The following is an 18,312-nucleotide window of genomic DNA, read 5'->3' on the forward strand; positions in this document are numbered from 1 at the left end:
GCATACTGTTATAATTTAACAAGCCTTAACAAAAAGATTTCTAAGATAACAATATAACTGCCAAGAAGTCAAGTCCCCTGGGGGCAGGTAGGTGGTGCAGTGGATAGAGCACCAGCCCTGGATTCAGGAGTTCAAGTTCGGCCTCAGACCCTCGACACTTACTAGCTGGGTGACCCTGGGCAAGTCACTTAACCCCAATTGCCTCACCAAAAAAAAAAAAAAAAAAGAAAGAAAGAAAGAAAAAGAAAAAGAAAAAAAAAAAAGGAAAGAAGTCAAGTCTCCGTAGGAAAATTTCACGTAGAACCTGTATGAATTCAAGGAAGCTACAGGGGCAGCTTTGTGGGGGAAGGCAAATAAGGATGATGTTAATATTAGAGCCCCACCATCACACTGCTCAATGTCAAATCCTAAAAAGTAGGGGCATGGAAGCAGTGTTCATAAATAAGGCCATGAAGAAGAAATTTTATACAAAAGGGTCCGATTTTCAGGCCAAGTGGACATTGCCATGTATTTTAAAAGCTGTTCATAAAGTCAAGCAGATGACAATGTGAAGAGTATCCTTTGTACATGAAAAATGGCATCATGGAGTGAGGGAAGAAATACGTTTTAGTTCACTTAAAGTTTGTAAAAAATTTGTAATTTATTAGGTTTAGAGGTACAGTGTCTTAGCAAGAGATATTTTATATTGGTACTCCTTATTTGCATTATTAAGCTATTCAAAAGTCAAACCACACAGATTTGAGAAGAAAGAAAATTTTAATTTAAGGGATAGAGAATTTACCGGCTCAAAGTCTTCAAGTTGTTTTTCCAGGCTGTCCTCCAAACAGGTCATGTCTGAAGAATGATGCATGTAATTGTTATCCACTGAACTGGAAGAGGCATTCTCCAGCTGTGGTTTGCAAACCTGAAGAGGTGCTGTGTCCACTGGCAAAGGAGATGGAGGATTGCTACAGAGAGAAAACACAGACATAAATGTTTTCAATCACTATACCTGATCCAAGGTGTGAATCCAATCAATCAGGACAGCACGCTCCAGAAAACATGAGTGGAAAGGTTTTTTAATAAATTCAAGCATTTGATAGATTATTACGTGGAAGAGAGATTAGAATTGTTTTGTTTTCCTCTACAGGAATAAACAGAGGTGAGCTTGTAAATTATGAAGATAGATTTTGAATTTCTATCATGAAAACACTTATTTGAAAAACAATTTTTGTTGTTCAAAGGGTTTGCCTTATGAAATGATGGAGTCCTTGCTGACCAGTAGAGGTCTTAAATTGGAGTCTGAATAAAGAAATGTCCAGTCAAGAATACTCAAGTGAGGGGGCCACTAGGTGGTGCAGTGGATAAAGCATCAGCCCTGGATTCAGGAGGACCTGAGTTCAAATCCGGCCTCAGACATTTGACAATTACTAGCTGTGTGACCCTGGGCAAGTCACTTAACCCTCATTGCCCTGAAAAACAAAAAAACAAAAAAACTGGAGTGAGGAAGTACTGTTTGGGTACCAGTTGGACAAGATAAGCTCTGAAGTCTCATTCAGCTCTGGAATTCTATGAAATACTTGGGATTTGATGGAGAAAATACCAGCCTCTCTTCTGTTTCTTTTTTTTTAATTAATTTTTTTTTCTCTTTTCTGTTTCTATTTAAGATTGTTTGCAAGCTAAAAAACCCTATCGAAGTTGTGCTATTTTTGTTCCTCAATGGATATCACCCTGTCATGCCCTTCTCATCCCAGTTCTTCTGAATCCCCTCTCCCTTGCTGTCATTTTTCAGATTCTATTCTCTGGTGTCCCACAGCCTGCTCCCTTGCTGTTTATTCCCCTTCAACTAATCTGCCCCAACCCACATGCCCCAATATCCACGATGCTCTCAGGAATGCTTGCTCCAGAGATATCAAAACTGCTTTTATCTTAAACCTTTTTCTACTTCTATTCCAGGCCACCCTTTCCAACACTGGCCATAGTGTCCATTTCTCCAATCCAATCCCCTGACTCCCACATTAAAGTCGAGAACTAGAACACTCCTTGTTCCTCACCACCACTTGCAGGCTCTGCTTCTATTATCATCTCTCAGTTAGTAAGCTCTCCTCCTTGCAGATTCACTCAATCCACATTTACTACTCAATCAAGCGTCTCCTGGCTGTTGTCTACCAACCTCCTATCTCTACTCAAGGGGTTTAATACTTCCCTCACAGTCTCTCTGGCCTTTGTAACTCCTGTCCTTATACTTGGGTACTTCAACATACATGAGGCAGCTAGGTAGTGCAGGGGATAGAGGGCTGGGCCTGGAGTTGGGAAGACTTGAGTTCTGTGTGACTGTGGGCAAGTCACTGAACTTTGCTTCACTTGGTTTCCTCCACCGGAAAATGGTGATAATAAAAGCACTTACCTCCCAGGGTTGTTTTAAGGAGAAAATGAGAGAATATTTGTAAAGCACAGTACCTGGTACCCACGGTAGGTACAACTACTGTTATTATAAACAATATATCATTATAATTTATTATTTTTAAGAAACTATAATAATCATTTTGGTATTATTTTGGTATTTCCTCAAACACCCTGACCTCAATTTCATTTCCAATGGAAAAACCCTTCTCTCCACCTCAGCGATACATAGAGATGGTCATACCCTGAATTTTGCCATCAAATACAAGTGTACCACTTCCATGTTCTTGGGACTCTGAAATTCCCTTAACTGATAACAATCTGTTGTCTTTCCATTTCTACCTCTGCCTTGCAACCCCCAAACCTATTTTTCTTTCTTTCTTTTTTTTTGGGGGGGGGGCAGTGGGGGTTAAGTGACTTGCCCAAGGTCACACAGCTAGTGTCAAGTGTCTAAGGCCAGATTTGAACTCAGGTCCTCCTGAATCCAGGGCCGGTGCTTTATCCACTGCGCCATCTACCTGCACCCCCCCCCAAACCTATTTTTCATCCTTACCATGACCTCTAATCCCTTCACCCCTAAGTTCATTCCCAGTCTATCAACCCTGCACTGGTTACTCTATCTTCCCTTCCCCATCTTGAGTTCTTTTTTTTTTTTTTTTTTTTTTTTTTTTTAGTAAGGCAATTGGGGTTAAGTGACTTGCCCAGGGTCACACAGCTAGTAAGTGTTAAGTGTCTGAGGCTGGATTTGAACTCAGGTACTCCTGAATCCAGGGTCAGTGCTCTATCCACTGCGCCATCTAGCTGCCCCTCCATCTTGAGTTCTTAATGAATCAGTTAACTCTACATTGCCTCCTCTCCTCTCAAGTCTCTTGTCCCTTTATCCCTATCCTTGCTCTTGCTCTGCTGAGCCTCAGCCGTGGATTACTCCCACCAACTGCTGGCTTCACTCCTGTTTCTGACAAAAGCTGGAAAAAATCATGAAACTCTCCTGACTGGGCCCACTATAAATTATGTTCCATAATCTCAAATTGTGACAAATTAGTTCCTTTGTTGTTGTTGTTGAGTCAGTTCAGTGATGTGCAAATCTTCATGACCTCATTTGGGGTTTTCTTGGTAAAGGTACTGGAGTGGTTTGTCATTTCCTTCTCTAGCTCATGAGGAAACTGAGGCAACAGGATGAAGTGACTTGCTCAGGGTAACAAAGCTAGAAAGTTTCTGAGACCAGCTCTGAACCCATGAAGAGGAGTCTTCCTGACTCTATCTACTGTGCCACCTTGCTACCCTGGCAGGAGTGCCCCCCCCTTTTTTAAGCAGTCCCTTTAAACCTCTCTAAATGATTCACTAATTCACTCACCAAAGACTTCATCTCTCCTCAAACTTCCCATGGTTCTTCATCCCCCCCACCTTCTCAGTTGAGAACTCTGCCTCATATTTCACTGAAAAAACTGAGGTCATTTGCTAAGAGCTTTTTCCTTTTCTCCTTTTCCTTCTTCTACTCTTTCATTATTCACATGGCTTTCTTCACTATCTCCTCCTTTCCTCCTGTCCCACACTACCATAACATCATAATCATGAACTTCACAGCTGGCATTTACATAGCATCTTAAGGTTTGCAAAGCACTTTATAGATATTATCTAATTTTATCCTCATAACAACTCTGGACGGTAGCCACTATTATTATTATTTCAACTTACAGATTAGGAAACTGAGGAAGACAGTGGTTAAGTGTCTCACCTAGGGTTACACAGGTAAGTGTCTAAGGTCAGATTTGAACTCAGATCTTTCTTCCTCCATGTTCAGCACTACACCATCTAATTCCTCAAATGAAGAAGTAGTCTCTCCTTGCCAAGGGAAATCTTACTACATATCCCAGTATCCTTTTCCTTTCTGTCTTCAACATCCCTATTTTTTTTTTTTTTACTAATCTCTGATCTCTTCCTTTCTATTGGCTGCTTTCCTCTTGACTAAAAATGCCCATGCCTTCTCCAGCCTTAAAAAATTCTCACTGGTTCTATCCATCCCCACTAGCTATCATCCTCTAACTCTCCTCCCTTCCATAGCTAATCACTTGTAGAAGTCCTCTTCCTTTGCTATCATTCTCTTCTTCTTCTTTTTTTTTTTTTTTTGCGGGGCAATGGGGGTTAAGTGACTTGCCCAGGGTCACACAGCTAGTAAGTGTTAAGTGTCTGAGGCCGGATTTGAACTCAGGTCCTCCTGAATCCAGGGTGAGTGCTTCATCCACTGTGCCACCTAGCTGCCCTGCTTCCTTTTCTATTACTAGTGAGGATATCACCATTTCCCCAGTCACCCAAGTTCCCAACCTAGGCTGTCATCTTCACTTTCTCTCATCCCCTCCTCCTTCGATGTTGCCAAGTCTGTTAATTATACTTTCATGACATCTTTTGTATATATGCCCTCATGACTAGATTACTGGGATATCCTGTGGTCTCCCTGCCTCAAGTCTCTCCCTAATTCAGTCCTTTCTCCACTCGGCCATAAAACTGATCTTCCTAAAGGTCTGGCTATGCTACCCCCCTTGTCTATTTAATAAACCCCAGCAGCTATCTCCTCAAGGAACAAACAAAAGATCCTTTGTTTTAGAATTTAAAATCATGAAATGCCCCATCTCCTACTTTCTAATCTTCACAAACTTTTCTTCCTGTACACTCTGATCCAGTGACAAGGTTGGACCTTTTTATTTTTCATAGCACAAGACGCTCCAAACATTTTCATGGGCCATTTCACATATTTGGAATTCTCTTCCTCACCATTGCCATCTTTTGGTTTCCCCGGTGTTTCCTTCAAGTTGCATCAAAAATCCCACCTTTAAAAGAAGCCTTACCCAGTCCTGCTTAATCTTAGGACTTCCCTCTGAGAGTGCTCCCAATTTATCTTGTACACAGCTTGTTTATACCTCTTTGCATGTTGTCTCCTCCAGTAGACTGGGGGCTCCTGGGCACTGGGACTGTATCCCCAGCATTTAGCATAGTGCCTGGCATATAATAGGAACTTAAATGTTTGTTCACTTGATTATTTACATTTTAAAAAATATTCTATCTTATATAAATCCTCTAAAGATTATTTGTAGCTAAGTCAGACTATTTTTTGGCTATCTACGCCTACATCTATATCTATCTATCTGTATGTATGTTTATATATATGTGTGTTTACACACACACACACACACTTTTTTGTTATTGTTTTTTTGCGGGGCAATGGGGGTTAAGTGACTTGCCCAGGGTCACACAGCTAGTAAGTGTCAAGTATCTGAGGCCGGATTTGAACTCAGGTCTTCCTGAATCCAGGGCCAGTGCTTTATCCACTGTGCCACATAGCTGCCCCACATATGTACTTTTGAAGGCATATATTTTTGCTCTGTGATAATAATTAAATTGTAGATGTTTCTGAGAAGCCAAAGGTCCAGTTTATACTGGAGTGTGAAAAGAAAGAGAAGAGGAAAAGGAAGAGAAAAGTGAGAGTTCACAATAGAGTTCTTATTTAGTATTTCATGAGAGGGTTGGAAAAATGAAAGTTTTCTTATTTTGTGCCTACATGAATACATTCTGGTTCTATGATTTGAGCTGTGAAGAATATAATAAACATGAAATTCATCCAAGTTGGGGGTAGGACTTCAGATAAAAGTGGCTTAAGGAAATTACTGTTTTGTTGTTCAGTCAGACCAGCAAGGCAGGTGGTAACTAGCCATGCGGTACACACGGACACATTTCATTCTTAGAAATGTGGAAGTAATATTGCTATGGTTGCTATTGGTGATGAGAATAAAATACTCTGTACAGTTTGCAAAAAATATGGACCATACCTGTCCTCATAGCTTGGTCTGTTGGGTAGTTCCTGAGGGTAATAAAACATGGTAGAGGTGACCTCTTCTTGGGCGCTTGTCTCGTATCGGCTGTTCACTGATGGTACCATACTACTCAGAAGTGGAGGAGAAGCTGAATTCCAGTTAGTGTTTGTTATCTGGGTGGGAGTGACTGCCAAGTCTTCTTCCCCACTTCCACTGCTGTAACCATAGCTATCCCTCCTAGAAAGGGAGTGAAAGAGCTTTTTGCTTTTGTCAGAGAGTTCGTTTTCATCTGAACTGGTGCCATGATCCCCATGTGACAGTTGATGAGCTTCTTTCCTGCTGTCTGGAAGTATCTGCATGGGGGAGTGTAGTGGAGTCTGCAAAAGAGAAAGAAGATTGCCATCTATTACAATTAGCACTTATGTATCGGGTAAATTGCTGCGAAGTTTAAAAAACACTTTGCCCAGTAGACTGATTGCCAAGGTCACCACACTCCCTTAAAATGCAATTTATGGCATTTAGGATAGACATATCCCAAGCGGCATTCCTGGAATAAACAAAAATGCTGTCATATCATGCTAGTCATTTTGTATAATTAAAAATTAAAGTTTTAGGTATCATATGTGATTTATCCTACTTGGTTGGATATCCTTGTCCATTCCTATCGCTCTATTTCAATGTGAAAGAAGGGGAAGAATATTGAACTTAAATTCAGAACAGGGCCAGGGGCTAGGTTCTGTTGACTTAGGTGGTTACAATCTTTCTAACCCTCAGTTTCTTGTCAATGAAATGGGTGATAATATTTCACAACAAATTTCCCCTTAGTCAATATTTCAAAGACCTCACAATTTAAACAATAACATTTCCAATGTCCGACAATGCAATCTCCTATTCAAAAATCTTTAGTGGTTTCCTATTACCTCTAGGCAAATACACACTCCTGAGCTGGGTATTTAACAAAAATCTTTTCCCACTCTTAAAACCATCAAAAGGAGCATAGTAGAATGAATATGGGCAGTGAGGTGGCACAGTGGATAGAGTGCCAGGTCAGAAGTCAGGTAGACTCCTCTTCCTAAGTTCAAATCTGGCCTCAGATACACACTAGCTAGGTTACCTTTGGCAGGTCATTTAACACTGCCTCAGTTTCCCCATCTATATCATGAAACGGAGAAGGAAATGGCAAACTATTCCAAACCTCTGCCAACAAAACTCCATATGGGGTCATTAAGAGTTGGATATGACTGAAATGACTGAACAACAACAAAACAACAGAACACAAAAAGAGGATTATATATGGAACTGTGAATGTTTATTATTACTTCCCCCCAATATATAATAAATTGCACACATTATTTTCAAAACTGTCCTGCTTGTGCTTTTCTCTGTTCCCCTCTGTGTATCAACAAAATGTTTCAATGGCCCCTTTTCTCTTATTAGTATTGCTGACCTCTCTGCAATTTCTAGCCCTCCTTCTTTGCCACCCTTTAAAAACTGAAAGAAAAATATATGTAACAAATAAATATAACCAAGTCAAATGAATCTGCACAGTGGCCATGCACCCCCAAATGTAGAATTTCTTGAGATTCACTCTTCTCTGTCTGGAGGTGAATGAATACTACATAGGAAGTATACAGGGGACATGGCTCGTCATTACATTCATCAAGTGCTTAAGACTTTCAAAATTATTTTTTATTTACAGTGTTGTTTCCTTAATTGCTCCCCAGTTGTGCTGATTTCACTCTGTAACAGGTCATATTACCTAGGATTCTCCACAATAGTCTCTTTTCTCATTTCTGATGATGCAATAATATTCCATTTTAGTAAGAGACCACATTTCAATGAACCATTTCCCAACTGATAGGCACTCCCTTAGATTCCTTCCCATTCCTTTTCATCAGCCCTTCAGGATCTGGAAGTTTGTCTGGCTTGTGATTATTCCCTTTCCAGGATTCCCTTCCCTCTTACCACACACACCCTCTGTCTCTATTTGTTTTTCTGTTGAGTTGATGTATTTCTAAATCAAACTCTGAATGTGTGTGCATGTGTGTGCGTGCGCGCGTGTGTGTGTGTTTGTCTAACCTTCCTTTGTCTGTTTCAGATAAGAGTGAGATTCATTTGGTACATGCTCCCTCCATCACTTCTATCTTGTTGGAATACTCTTCTTGCATACCCCAATTATGAGAAACAGAAATTCCACTTCCTTATTCTTGTTTCCCAGAACTAGCCTATTTCCTTTACTCTACCTCTTCTTTCCCCTTTAAGACACTCAGAACAGAACCAATACACCCTTCAGTTGTTTTTCTTATGAAACTTCCTCAAGATCCTTTGAAAAACGTTAAAGTTCTGAAGGGATGCTTCTTTCTTGCCACCCTTTTAGAATGCTAACATTGTATCATCATATAGTTTCCTCCCATTTGCTCAAATAAATTTATCTTTCTAGGTTTCTCTGTACTCTTGAGTTTGTCTTTCAAAAGTTCTTACCCAGATCTGCCCCTTTCATGAGAAATAATATAAAATTCTCTATTCCATTAAATATCTATTTTCTATCTAAAGAATAAGACTCAGCTTTGCAAGGTAAATTAATCTTGGCTGTAAGACTATTGTTGCTCAGTTCTTTTCAGTTATGTTTGACTCTTCATGAGCCCATTTGGGGTTTTCCTGGCAAAGATGCTGGAGTGGTTTGTCATTTCTTCTCCAGCTCATTTTACAGATAAGGAAACTTAGGCAAACAGGGTTAAGTGACTTGCCCAAAGTCACAAAACTACTAAGTGTCAAAACAGGTTGGAACTTAAGATGAGTCTTCCTGACTCCTGGCCTGTAACCTATACACTGCTCCAAATAGCTGCCTCCTGTAAGATTATAGTATTATAATATTTTATTCCAAGATCTCCTTTGATTTTATTTAGAAGCTGTGATTTTTGACCCTTGATTCCTTTTCACTTGAATTGCTTCTTTCCAGATCCCTTTGTAGTTTTTCTTCATTAGAATAGGATTCTTCTTTAGCTTTTGGTTATGAGTTCTTAGGACTTTTTTTCCTTTTTGTGATTCCTCTAAGGAGATCATTGGTAAATTCTTTCTAACTTTGCTTTGCCCTCTAGTTCCAATATCTTTTTTTTTTTTTTTGGTGAGGCAATTGGTGTTAGGTGACTTGCCCAGGGTCATAATAAGTGTCAAGTGTCTGAGGTTGGATTTGAACTCAGGTCCTCCTGAATCCAGGGCCAGTGCTCTATCCATTGCACCACCTAGCTGTCCCTCCAATATATCTTTGAAGTTTTCATTGAATAATTCTTGACATAGTATACATTATAGTTTTCTTTTGTGGGGATGAGGGACCATGGATTTGAGGGAGTTCAACAACTCTCAAATTGCTTCTCTGTGATGTTTTCTAGGTGAGTTAAAAAAAAGTCAGCTTACGTTTTCTTCTACTTTTCCAATCTTTTGATTTTGTTCTAATTATTTTGTTATCTCATGGAATCAATGATTTTTGTTTGGTTTATTCCAGTTTTCGGGGATTCCAAAACTTTGATGTAGTCTATCACTTTCTCTTCTAAGAGAATTCTTACAATGATTCTTTCCTATACATCTTTTAGCTCATTTTTTAATCTTTTGCTTAATTTCCTCTAGTGGAAAATCCACCTTTTCTTCGGGGCCTCTTCTTCTAGTTATTATGGAACTACTTCTTTTCTGAGGTATATTTAGGCCTGAAATATTTTTATACTAGTTGGCATCTTTGGTTCATTCAAACTCTCCAGCTTTAGTTACTGTATGGGAGGCTTTGTGCCAACACCAAATTCTACCTTCTGCTGTTCTTCTGGTCAAGGGTGCTAGACATTATTTAGTCTCTTCTTAGGCATCTTGAACTGACTGCCCTTTCCCAGGGTAAAGCTCCCCCAGCATCTGTGAGGATCAGTGTGCTGGATCTTAAGGGCTCTCTATAGTGTCTCAGGATGAGATATTAGGAACTTCAGAGCCCTGGGGTATCCTGGTCTGAGATGCACTGGTATTGGCCTCTGCTGCCTCTTAGGACTTCCAAAATTCCTATAGTGGAGCTTGGAGCTTTCTTGCGGGAGCCCTCGATTCTTGCTGCTTGAAGACAGAAAGCCCTGCAGGCTAGACATCTCTGGTTTTTCTTATACTCAGAAGCTGTAGGTTTGTTTGTCTTTGCTATTTGCCAGTGTAATACCAGCTGAATTTTTCTGTACTTCTGGGGTGGAAGAAGTCACTCACTGTGGCCCAGTTGGGTAGTCTGCCTCTTCTCAGGCAGCAACTTTAGGGGGAATATAGCCAGGCATTTCAAGTGTTTCCAAATCTGGCCCCCACCTGCTTTCCCCAAATTATTTCCTTTCCTCTCTCTTCGCCTACTATCTTCCAGATGAACTAGCTCACTAGCTGCTTCTTCAACTTGGCACGACTTTTTTTGGCTCTGATTTTACCCAGGCTATTATGCGTGCAATGCCTGCAATGTACTGCTACCTCCCTTGCTGCCTCTCTTAGAAACCCTAGTTCTCTTCCAGCCTCATTACAGGAGTCAGGTCCTATAGGAAGTCTTTCCTATTGCTTATATAATCTCCTCACAACCCTAGAGTTGTTAGATCTCGCTCCTTCTTAAAAATCCCAGGCTGTATTCCCCCTGTCCAACAACCCACCCAGTGCAAGATCTGTGAAGGCAGAGATTGTTTGATCTTTTTATTTCTTTCTATCCCTAACCCGAGTACGGAACCTTGCACACAGCAGGCACTTTAATGTCAGCTGAATCAACTCTGTGTTGAAACAAATGAGCCAAAGCCAGACTTCTGATTAATAGCAATCAATGCCAAACTTATAATTCTGTTCCCAGAGACCTTTAAAAATATAAATTGTGACAATAAACATGTATAGTGCCTAGAGGCAAGAAACAGGATGAGATGATTTTGGTCATTTCTTTTTTTTCTTTTTTTAAGTGAGGCAATTGGGGTTAAGTGACTTGCTCAGGGCCACACAGCTAGTAAGTGTTAAGTGTCTGAGGCCGCATTTGAACTTAGGTACTCCTGACTCCGGGACCGGTGCTCTATCCACTACACCACCTAGCTGCCCCCTCTCTACTTCTTCTTCTTTTTTTTTGGCGGGGCAATGAGGGTTAAGTGACTTGCCCAGGGTCACACAGCTAGTAAGTGTTAAGTGTCTGAGGCCGGATTTGAACTCAGGTACTCCTGACTCCAGGGCCGGTGCTTTATCCACTGTGCCACCTACCTGCCCGATTTTAGTCATTTCTAATCCTGAGATTCTTATTGATGAGACAGAACCAAAGAAACAATTCTTCAGTAATTATAACAAACAATTAACTAAAGTTCCTTTTCCCTGGCTAATGCACAAATAAAGTAGAGCTTTAAGTTTTTGATAATGGAATTTCATGCCTATATATATATTGATTCCTGAGACCTTAAAAGCTCATTTTAGAGATGAAGAAACCTAAGATCACAGGCTTTCTCATGGCAGAACCAGAACATGGATCACTCATAAAACCAATCTACTGGACCAATGCATGATAGCTACATTTAACTTCTTTAAAAATAAAAAATACCATCTCACAGGCCTTACCAAAACAGATGTGTCCATTTCTGGTAGTACACCAGGTGGAGGTCGGCAAAGGAGCAAAGAGACTTCTGGGGATGTTCCCCTGAGAACAGAGATGACGTCCTAAAGATAACGTAGATTAAAAATTAAAATATAGTTCAACTAGCGTAGTGTTACTGTTCAGAAGTGTTTGTTACTTACCTGTTGGGAGAGTCCTTTCAGAGAAGCCCCATTTACTTTCATGATGACATCTCCAACATCAATTTTTCCACTTTCTGCTGCTGGCTGGCCAGGAAAGAGTTTTTTAACTCTTACAATGCTGGCATTCATTTGCTCTGGAATGAGGTGGTCTTCACGGGAAAAACTAAAACCTAAACCTGAGCTATTTTTCAGTAATTTTACCTCAAATGTGTTTTCTGCAAGAGAAAAAAATAAAGAGCTTACTTTATCTGAAACTTTAAAAACTCTCCAAAAGTATTGCTATTTTACTAGTTTATCTCTCCTTCACTGAGGTAGTGCCCATCCCCACTGGATATGGATTCGATTTTCCCCCAGATCTTAATTCTATCCCCACGTTAAGAGAAACAAGTGCATATTTGTATGCTTCCAAAGGTCTTCTGGAAATGCAGTTGCTATGGAGGTCCAATAAATAGGTAAGAAAACAAAGTTATGGAAAAGGAGAAAAGATGAGGTATTTTTCAAAACAGTGTGTTTCATGCCAAGTCAACAAACATGTCTTCACTGCCTCCTATGTGTCAGGCCCTGGGCTAAGTCTTCTGAAGGAAAAGGTTTTGGAAGGAAAAAAAAAAGGAGAAGAGAAAACCAATAAAAGGAAAAAGAAGGCAGAGGATGGTAAGGGAAAAACATGAACCAGTTATGGAATAAGTAATAATAGAGTGAGTTTATATTTTCTAATTCCATTTTGATAAAACAAGTAATAAAAGTTCCACTGGTAAAATAAGGGAACAATAAAATAACGAGGAAAAACTACCTTTAGAGTATTTTTTTTTGCGGGCAATGAGGGTTAAGTGACTTGCCCAAGATCACACAGCTAGTACATGTCAAGTGTCTGAGGCCAAATTTGAACTCAGGTCCTCATGAAACCAGAGCCAGTGCTTTATCCACTGTTCCACCTAGCTGCCCCCTAGAATATTCTTGAAGAGTGAATGAGGTTAAATATTCATGAAAGCATTTTTGTGGTAGCAAAAAACTGGAAACAAAATGGGTATCCATTATTTGGGGATTGATTGAAAAAATAGAAATGCTTCCTTTAAGCTTATGATTCCAACAGAGAGGTGATGGGCTATGGGGCAGTGTTATATATGCTGTCACATGCAGTCTGTGACCTTTTATTTTACAGCTATTATGTTTGGGGGGCACTGAGGAAGTGATTCACTGAGAAATAAGAATGGTGTAAAAAAGCATCAATAAACATAAAAAAAAAAAGAATGAGGGGGTGAAGTAGCTGGCAAAGTCTTGTATTCCTAACCAATAAGCTGCTGAAATGATAAAGGTAATACTTTCTTTTGGTCTACATTTTATGAAATTGATGGGAATAGAAAATCCAAGGGTTAAATGCTCAGGCTACAAAAACAATAGGAAGTAAAATGAAGAGAATAATGGATTGAGAATAAGAAGATGTGGGGGCAGCTAGGTGGTGCAATGGATAAAGCACTGGCCCTGGATTCAGGAGGACCTGAGTTCAAATCCAGCCTCAGACACTTGACACTTACTAGCTGTGTGACCCTGGGCAAGTTACTTAACCCTCACTGTCTTACCAAAAAAAAAAAAAAAAAGCTTCAAGAGAATAAGAAGATGTGGGTTCAAATCTAAGGTCTGCCACTAAACAGATAATGCTATGAACCCATTTTTACTGCCTACAACTAATTATACCCATGACTATTGCTTCACTAAATCTCACTGAGAATCCTAAAATACCCGAGGCAATGCCTTAAGTACATTAGCTATATAACTTTAATTTATAACTCCATATAATTGACTCATCAGGAATGGATTGAACATTTTTAAATGCTCTAATTTGTATAGAGGCTCCTCAAATACATTTTTTTTGCACCAAACTTAGGATTTTATCAACATAGGAAATACACAGTGTTGGAAACTGCCTTTTTGACTTATAATATTGCAGAGCTAGGTACCTGGGTCACCGAGAGGTTAAGCCCTTTCTCTCAGCCAGTGTGGGGAAGCGTGGGCTGCCTGGTTATTCCATGTGAGGTGAAGTGAAAATAACAACACACACACACACACACACACACATCTATAACAAGATATATCTCTAACTGTGTGTGTCTACAAATATATATGCATATATTTATATATAAATAACATGAACCCAAACCAATGTAAAGGAAGGATGTGATAATAACTCTTGGAGGTCTAACCTTCAGTAACAAAATCATAGTCTTTGGTGTTGGTAGGTTTTTTCATGGGTTTTTCCAGGGCAGCCTGTTCTAGAAGAGTTCCCTGTGGAGTCACTGGTGCATGCACTTTGGCTGTTGGAGGCTGTCCTTTTTCTAACAACAGATGAACCACCTAGAAAAAAAAAATCAGTATTTTGGTGAATTAAAACTCAGGACAAGAAAACATATTTTTCCAATGGCTTTCTGGGAATGATAGTTTAAAAGTCAATTGACATTACTCACTTTATTTGATAATTTAAAAATCTATGAATCAAATAACATAGATATTCCAATGACTAGGTTAAAGATCTCCTATGCCTTGGAAGATTGTTTCTTTAAAATGTTGTGGCCAAAAATTTGCTGTGGTCAACCTAGTAATGAGTCTGTCCAAATTTGGCTAGACTTGCACTTCCAGACAGAAGACATTCTGTTATGGGGTTCGTGTTAAAATCCTTTCCAACTTAGCAGGGTCTGGAAGAAGTCCTAAGTCACAAGCATAATCTTGGAAAATCCAGGGTCATTTTCATTACAAGGCATTTTGACAACACCAAAAAGATGGAGGCAGAAAATGAACAATAAGGAAGAAGGCTATACTGATATTTTAAAGATGGGTGTCTCATTCTGGTCTTTATGATAACTTACTAAGAAGCCTCAGACAAGTAATTCAATTTCTCTCACTAGTATTTTTCATTAAAATATATCTGTGGGGGGCAGTTAGGTGGCACAGTGGATAAAGCACCAGCCTTGGATTCAGGAGGACCTGAGTTAAAATCCGGCCTCAGACACTTGACATTTACTAGCTGTGTGACCCTGGGCAAGTCACTTAACCCTCATTGCCCCCCTCCCCCCTCAAATTTTAAAATATATCTGTGTAAAAATCTCAGATATACCACAGTTGGCACAAAAGCATAGAAAGACTTAATGTTACAACAACCCAGGCTTCCTAATAGTGAAGCAAATAGCTGCTTTTTAAAAGAATATCTCTAAATTGCTGTCCATGCTAAATATAATAGAAAACTGGGAGATTGTATGTTTGTAGTTTAAATTTCTTCCTGATGATCTTAGCTTTGGGCTAAGGTGAAAATTAGAAAGGGAACACTCCCCTCCACAATTCCAAACCTGCGCTCACCATGTTTGACCTTAGGGTAGAAAAATAAATGGGAAAAAAAAAGAGATGAGAATGGCTGTCAACTAGATTTGCTGACAAACTGTACAATGTCACAGAGATTGGTGTTTATATATTGTACTTTACTGGTAAATTAATAAATAGGAAAAGAATCTTTTACCTGCCCTGTATTTCTTAATGTTTCTACAGCCTGTTTATGTGTAGTTCCTTCCAAACTAACTCCATTTACAGACAGAACACGGTCACCTTAAAATAAAAATAAAAAGATTTGGTTAAAAATTGAGAAAATTTGATAAGATTTTGTATTCTACATATGGTAGCCTTTCAAAAGTATTGCATGGGGGCAGCTAGGTGGCACAATGGATAAAGCACTGGCCCTGGATTCAGGAGGACCTAAGTTAAAATCTGACCTCAGACACTTGATACTTACTAGCTGTGTGACCATGGGCAAGTGACAACCTTCATTGTCCCGCAAACAAAAAAAAGTATTGCATGAATTTTTCCCCAAGAAAACTATAACTACAAGAGTACCCAGCTTATTATCACTAAAATGTCTTTAAACCAAGTTTTAGCTCCATGTCTTCCACAACTAGGGCAACTTGGTGGTATAGTAGATAGAACACCAAGCTTGGAATCAAGAAGACTCATCTTCATGAATTCAAATCTGGCTTCAGACACCTACTAGCTATGTGACCCTGGGCAAGTCACTCAATCCTGTTTGCCTCAGTTTTCTCATCTGCAAAATGGGTTTCAGAAGGAAATGGCAAACCACTCTAGTATCTTTTCCAAGAAAATACCAAGTAGGGTCACAAAGAGTCAGACAGGACTGAAAAATGACTTAACAATAAAAAATCATGAATAACCAGGTCAGTGGGAAACATGGCCACAGTTAGACCCTGACATGCAGTGACTAAAACATTGGCCCAAACCACAAAGAGAGACCGTCTACAACTGAAACTCAGCTACTAGGAGAGGAGTTGGAAATGTTTCCAGGTGAAAACATACTTGAAACACGGCCACTGTTGCTACGAAGTTATTGTCTCTGCCCCTTTCCATGAAACGGAATCAGGGCAATTGACTGCATGGCAAATTCAAAACTTAAAATGAAAATTTTCTGCAATTAGACTTTAAGCTAGTACTGAGAAGATTTCTAGAATGGCAACAAGATACATTCTAACTCTGCTCTTACACTTTAAGTCATTTTCTCCACCCCCCATATTTTGAATTAGAAGGTCTATATCAGTTTTATTGTTTCATTTCTTACATATGTGATGGACAGAGGGGAAAAAAAAAAGTAACTCACCTTTCTGAATTCTACCATCAGATTCAGCTGCTCCCTTGGGAATCACAGCCTTCACATAAATGCCACCATGTCTTACATTGGTATTTACTCCTCCCTACGTGAAAAGAAGCATGAAAATAAGAAATGTCTTGATCACGTTCAATTTTCCTAAGATTCAAAATTACATATGATCTCAACCAAAGGAACAGTCTTGAATGAATTCAGCACATACACTGACTTATAAAACCAACGAAAATAACAAGCCCAGATGCTTTTAACATGTTGATAATGTGGAGTTTCTATTAGGCAAAATTCTGTATTCAAATCAGAAAACTCTAAGCTTTCTTGTCACATGGTGAGCATATTTCTGCATGGAGATTGCTTTTTGGATGTTTATATATCATGCATTAAGAATCAGATTATAGAGGAATGCAGTCAGAAAGACATTCATGCAAGATTAGTTTCTGCCTATGGCTATTTGAAAGTATTCTCAATAACAATGTACATTTTTCTATCATATGAGATTGGATTGAATATAAGATTTCATTGGTACAGGGCACTTCCAAAGAAGAAACTCCTGTATGAGTCCAAGTTGCACTCTTGCTGCAACTTACAGACTTAAAGAGTTGCCTGAGGGACTGAGAAATTAAGTGACTTGCCTAGGGTCACACATGGCTGGCTTCCTCTACCATGGTGTCACTCTAGGCAAAGTGGCACCATAGTGGTGGATGGAGTACTGGGCTTAGAATCAGGAAGACCTGCCTCAGACACTTACTAGCTGTGTGACTGGGGCATGACACTAGACCTCTGCCTGTCTCAGTTTCGTCATCTGTAAAATGGGAATAATAAATACAATGACCCTCCCAGAGTTGTTATGAGGATCAAAATGAGATAACATTTGTAAAGCACCTTGTAAACCTTAAAAGTGCTATATAAATGCTATTATTATTTTGATTATTGGGGGGGGCAATGAGGGTTAAGTGACTTGCCCAGGGTCATCCAGCTAGTAAGTGTCAAGTGTCTGAGGCCGGATTTGAACTCAGGTCCTCCTGAATCCAGGCCTGGTGCTTTATCTACTGTGCCACCTAGCTGCCCACATTATTTTGATTATTAATGTTGTTGTGGCTTTATTCAGGTCAAATATCCTAACTTGAAAGTAAATACTAAGTCCTAAGATTGAAAAGTTTTCACACACTACAAATGAAATTAATCTGATTGGTTCATTTTGCTTCAATAAAATATGTGGCTTTTATATGCTTCTACAACACAGGTAGACAATTCAATTTAAAGGAAGAGGAAAGTCAATGGATAGAGTAAGTTTAAGTGTAGCTAAACATGCTACACGTGGTTTCTTCTGATAAATGGTTTACTATTTGCTTGCCAGTATCATTTATGCGATATTTTCAAATTGCTTTAAAATGACTTTTTGATCTATTTGGGGCTGTATTAGATAACTAATCTATAAATGTTAAAATTACCTATAGGGGCAGCTAGGTGGCGCAGTGGATAGAGCACCGGCCCTGGAGTCAGGAGTACCTGAGTTCAAATCCGGCCTCAGACACTTAACACTTACTAGCTGTGTGACCCTGGGCAAGTCACTTAACCCCAATTGCCTCACTAAAAATAAATAAATAAATAAATAAAAATTACCTCTATTTTATTATTCTTACGGAGCTTTAAAAGAATATCGTGTCAGACCGTTTAGATACAAATGCAAATACTTTAGTTAGAAACTAAATATTTATT

At 39.3% G+C, this 18,312-nt stretch overlaps 1 protein-coding gene across 5 annotated transcripts in view; it reads right to left on the reverse strand.

Moving 5' to 3' along the window:
- The window catches only part of PTPN13 (protein tyrosine phosphatase non-receptor type 13), a 235,606-nt gene that overhangs the window by 43,020 nt on the left and 174,274 nt on the right, over positions 1–18,312 (reverse strand). For all 5 annotated transcript variants that reach the window (XM_043971895.1, XM_043971899.1, XM_043971897.1 and 2 more), the window contains 7 exons: positions 16,588–16,681; positions 15,445–15,530; positions 14,141–14,291; positions 11,943–12,157; positions 11,766–11,864; positions 6,204–6,565; positions 782–947 (listed from right to left, as the gene is read on the reverse strand). In XM_043971895.1, the coding sequence (XP_043827830.1) occupies positions 782–947; positions 6,204–6,565; positions 11,766–11,864; positions 11,943–12,157; positions 14,141–14,291; positions 15,445–15,530; positions 16,588–16,681 (1,173 nt within the window). The remainder of the gene's footprint in view (positions 1–781; positions 948–6,203; positions 6,566–11,765; positions 11,865–11,942; positions 12,158–14,140; positions 14,292–15,444; positions 15,531–16,587; positions 16,682–18,312) is intronic.

Source organism: Dromiciops gliroides, chromosome 6 (genome assembly GCF_019393635.1).
Source record: "Dromiciops gliroides isolate mDroGli1 chromosome 6, mDroGli1.pri, whole genome shotgun sequence".
NCBI lineage: Eukaryota > Metazoa > Chordata > Mammalia > Microbiotheria > Microbiotheriidae > Dromiciops > Dromiciops gliroides.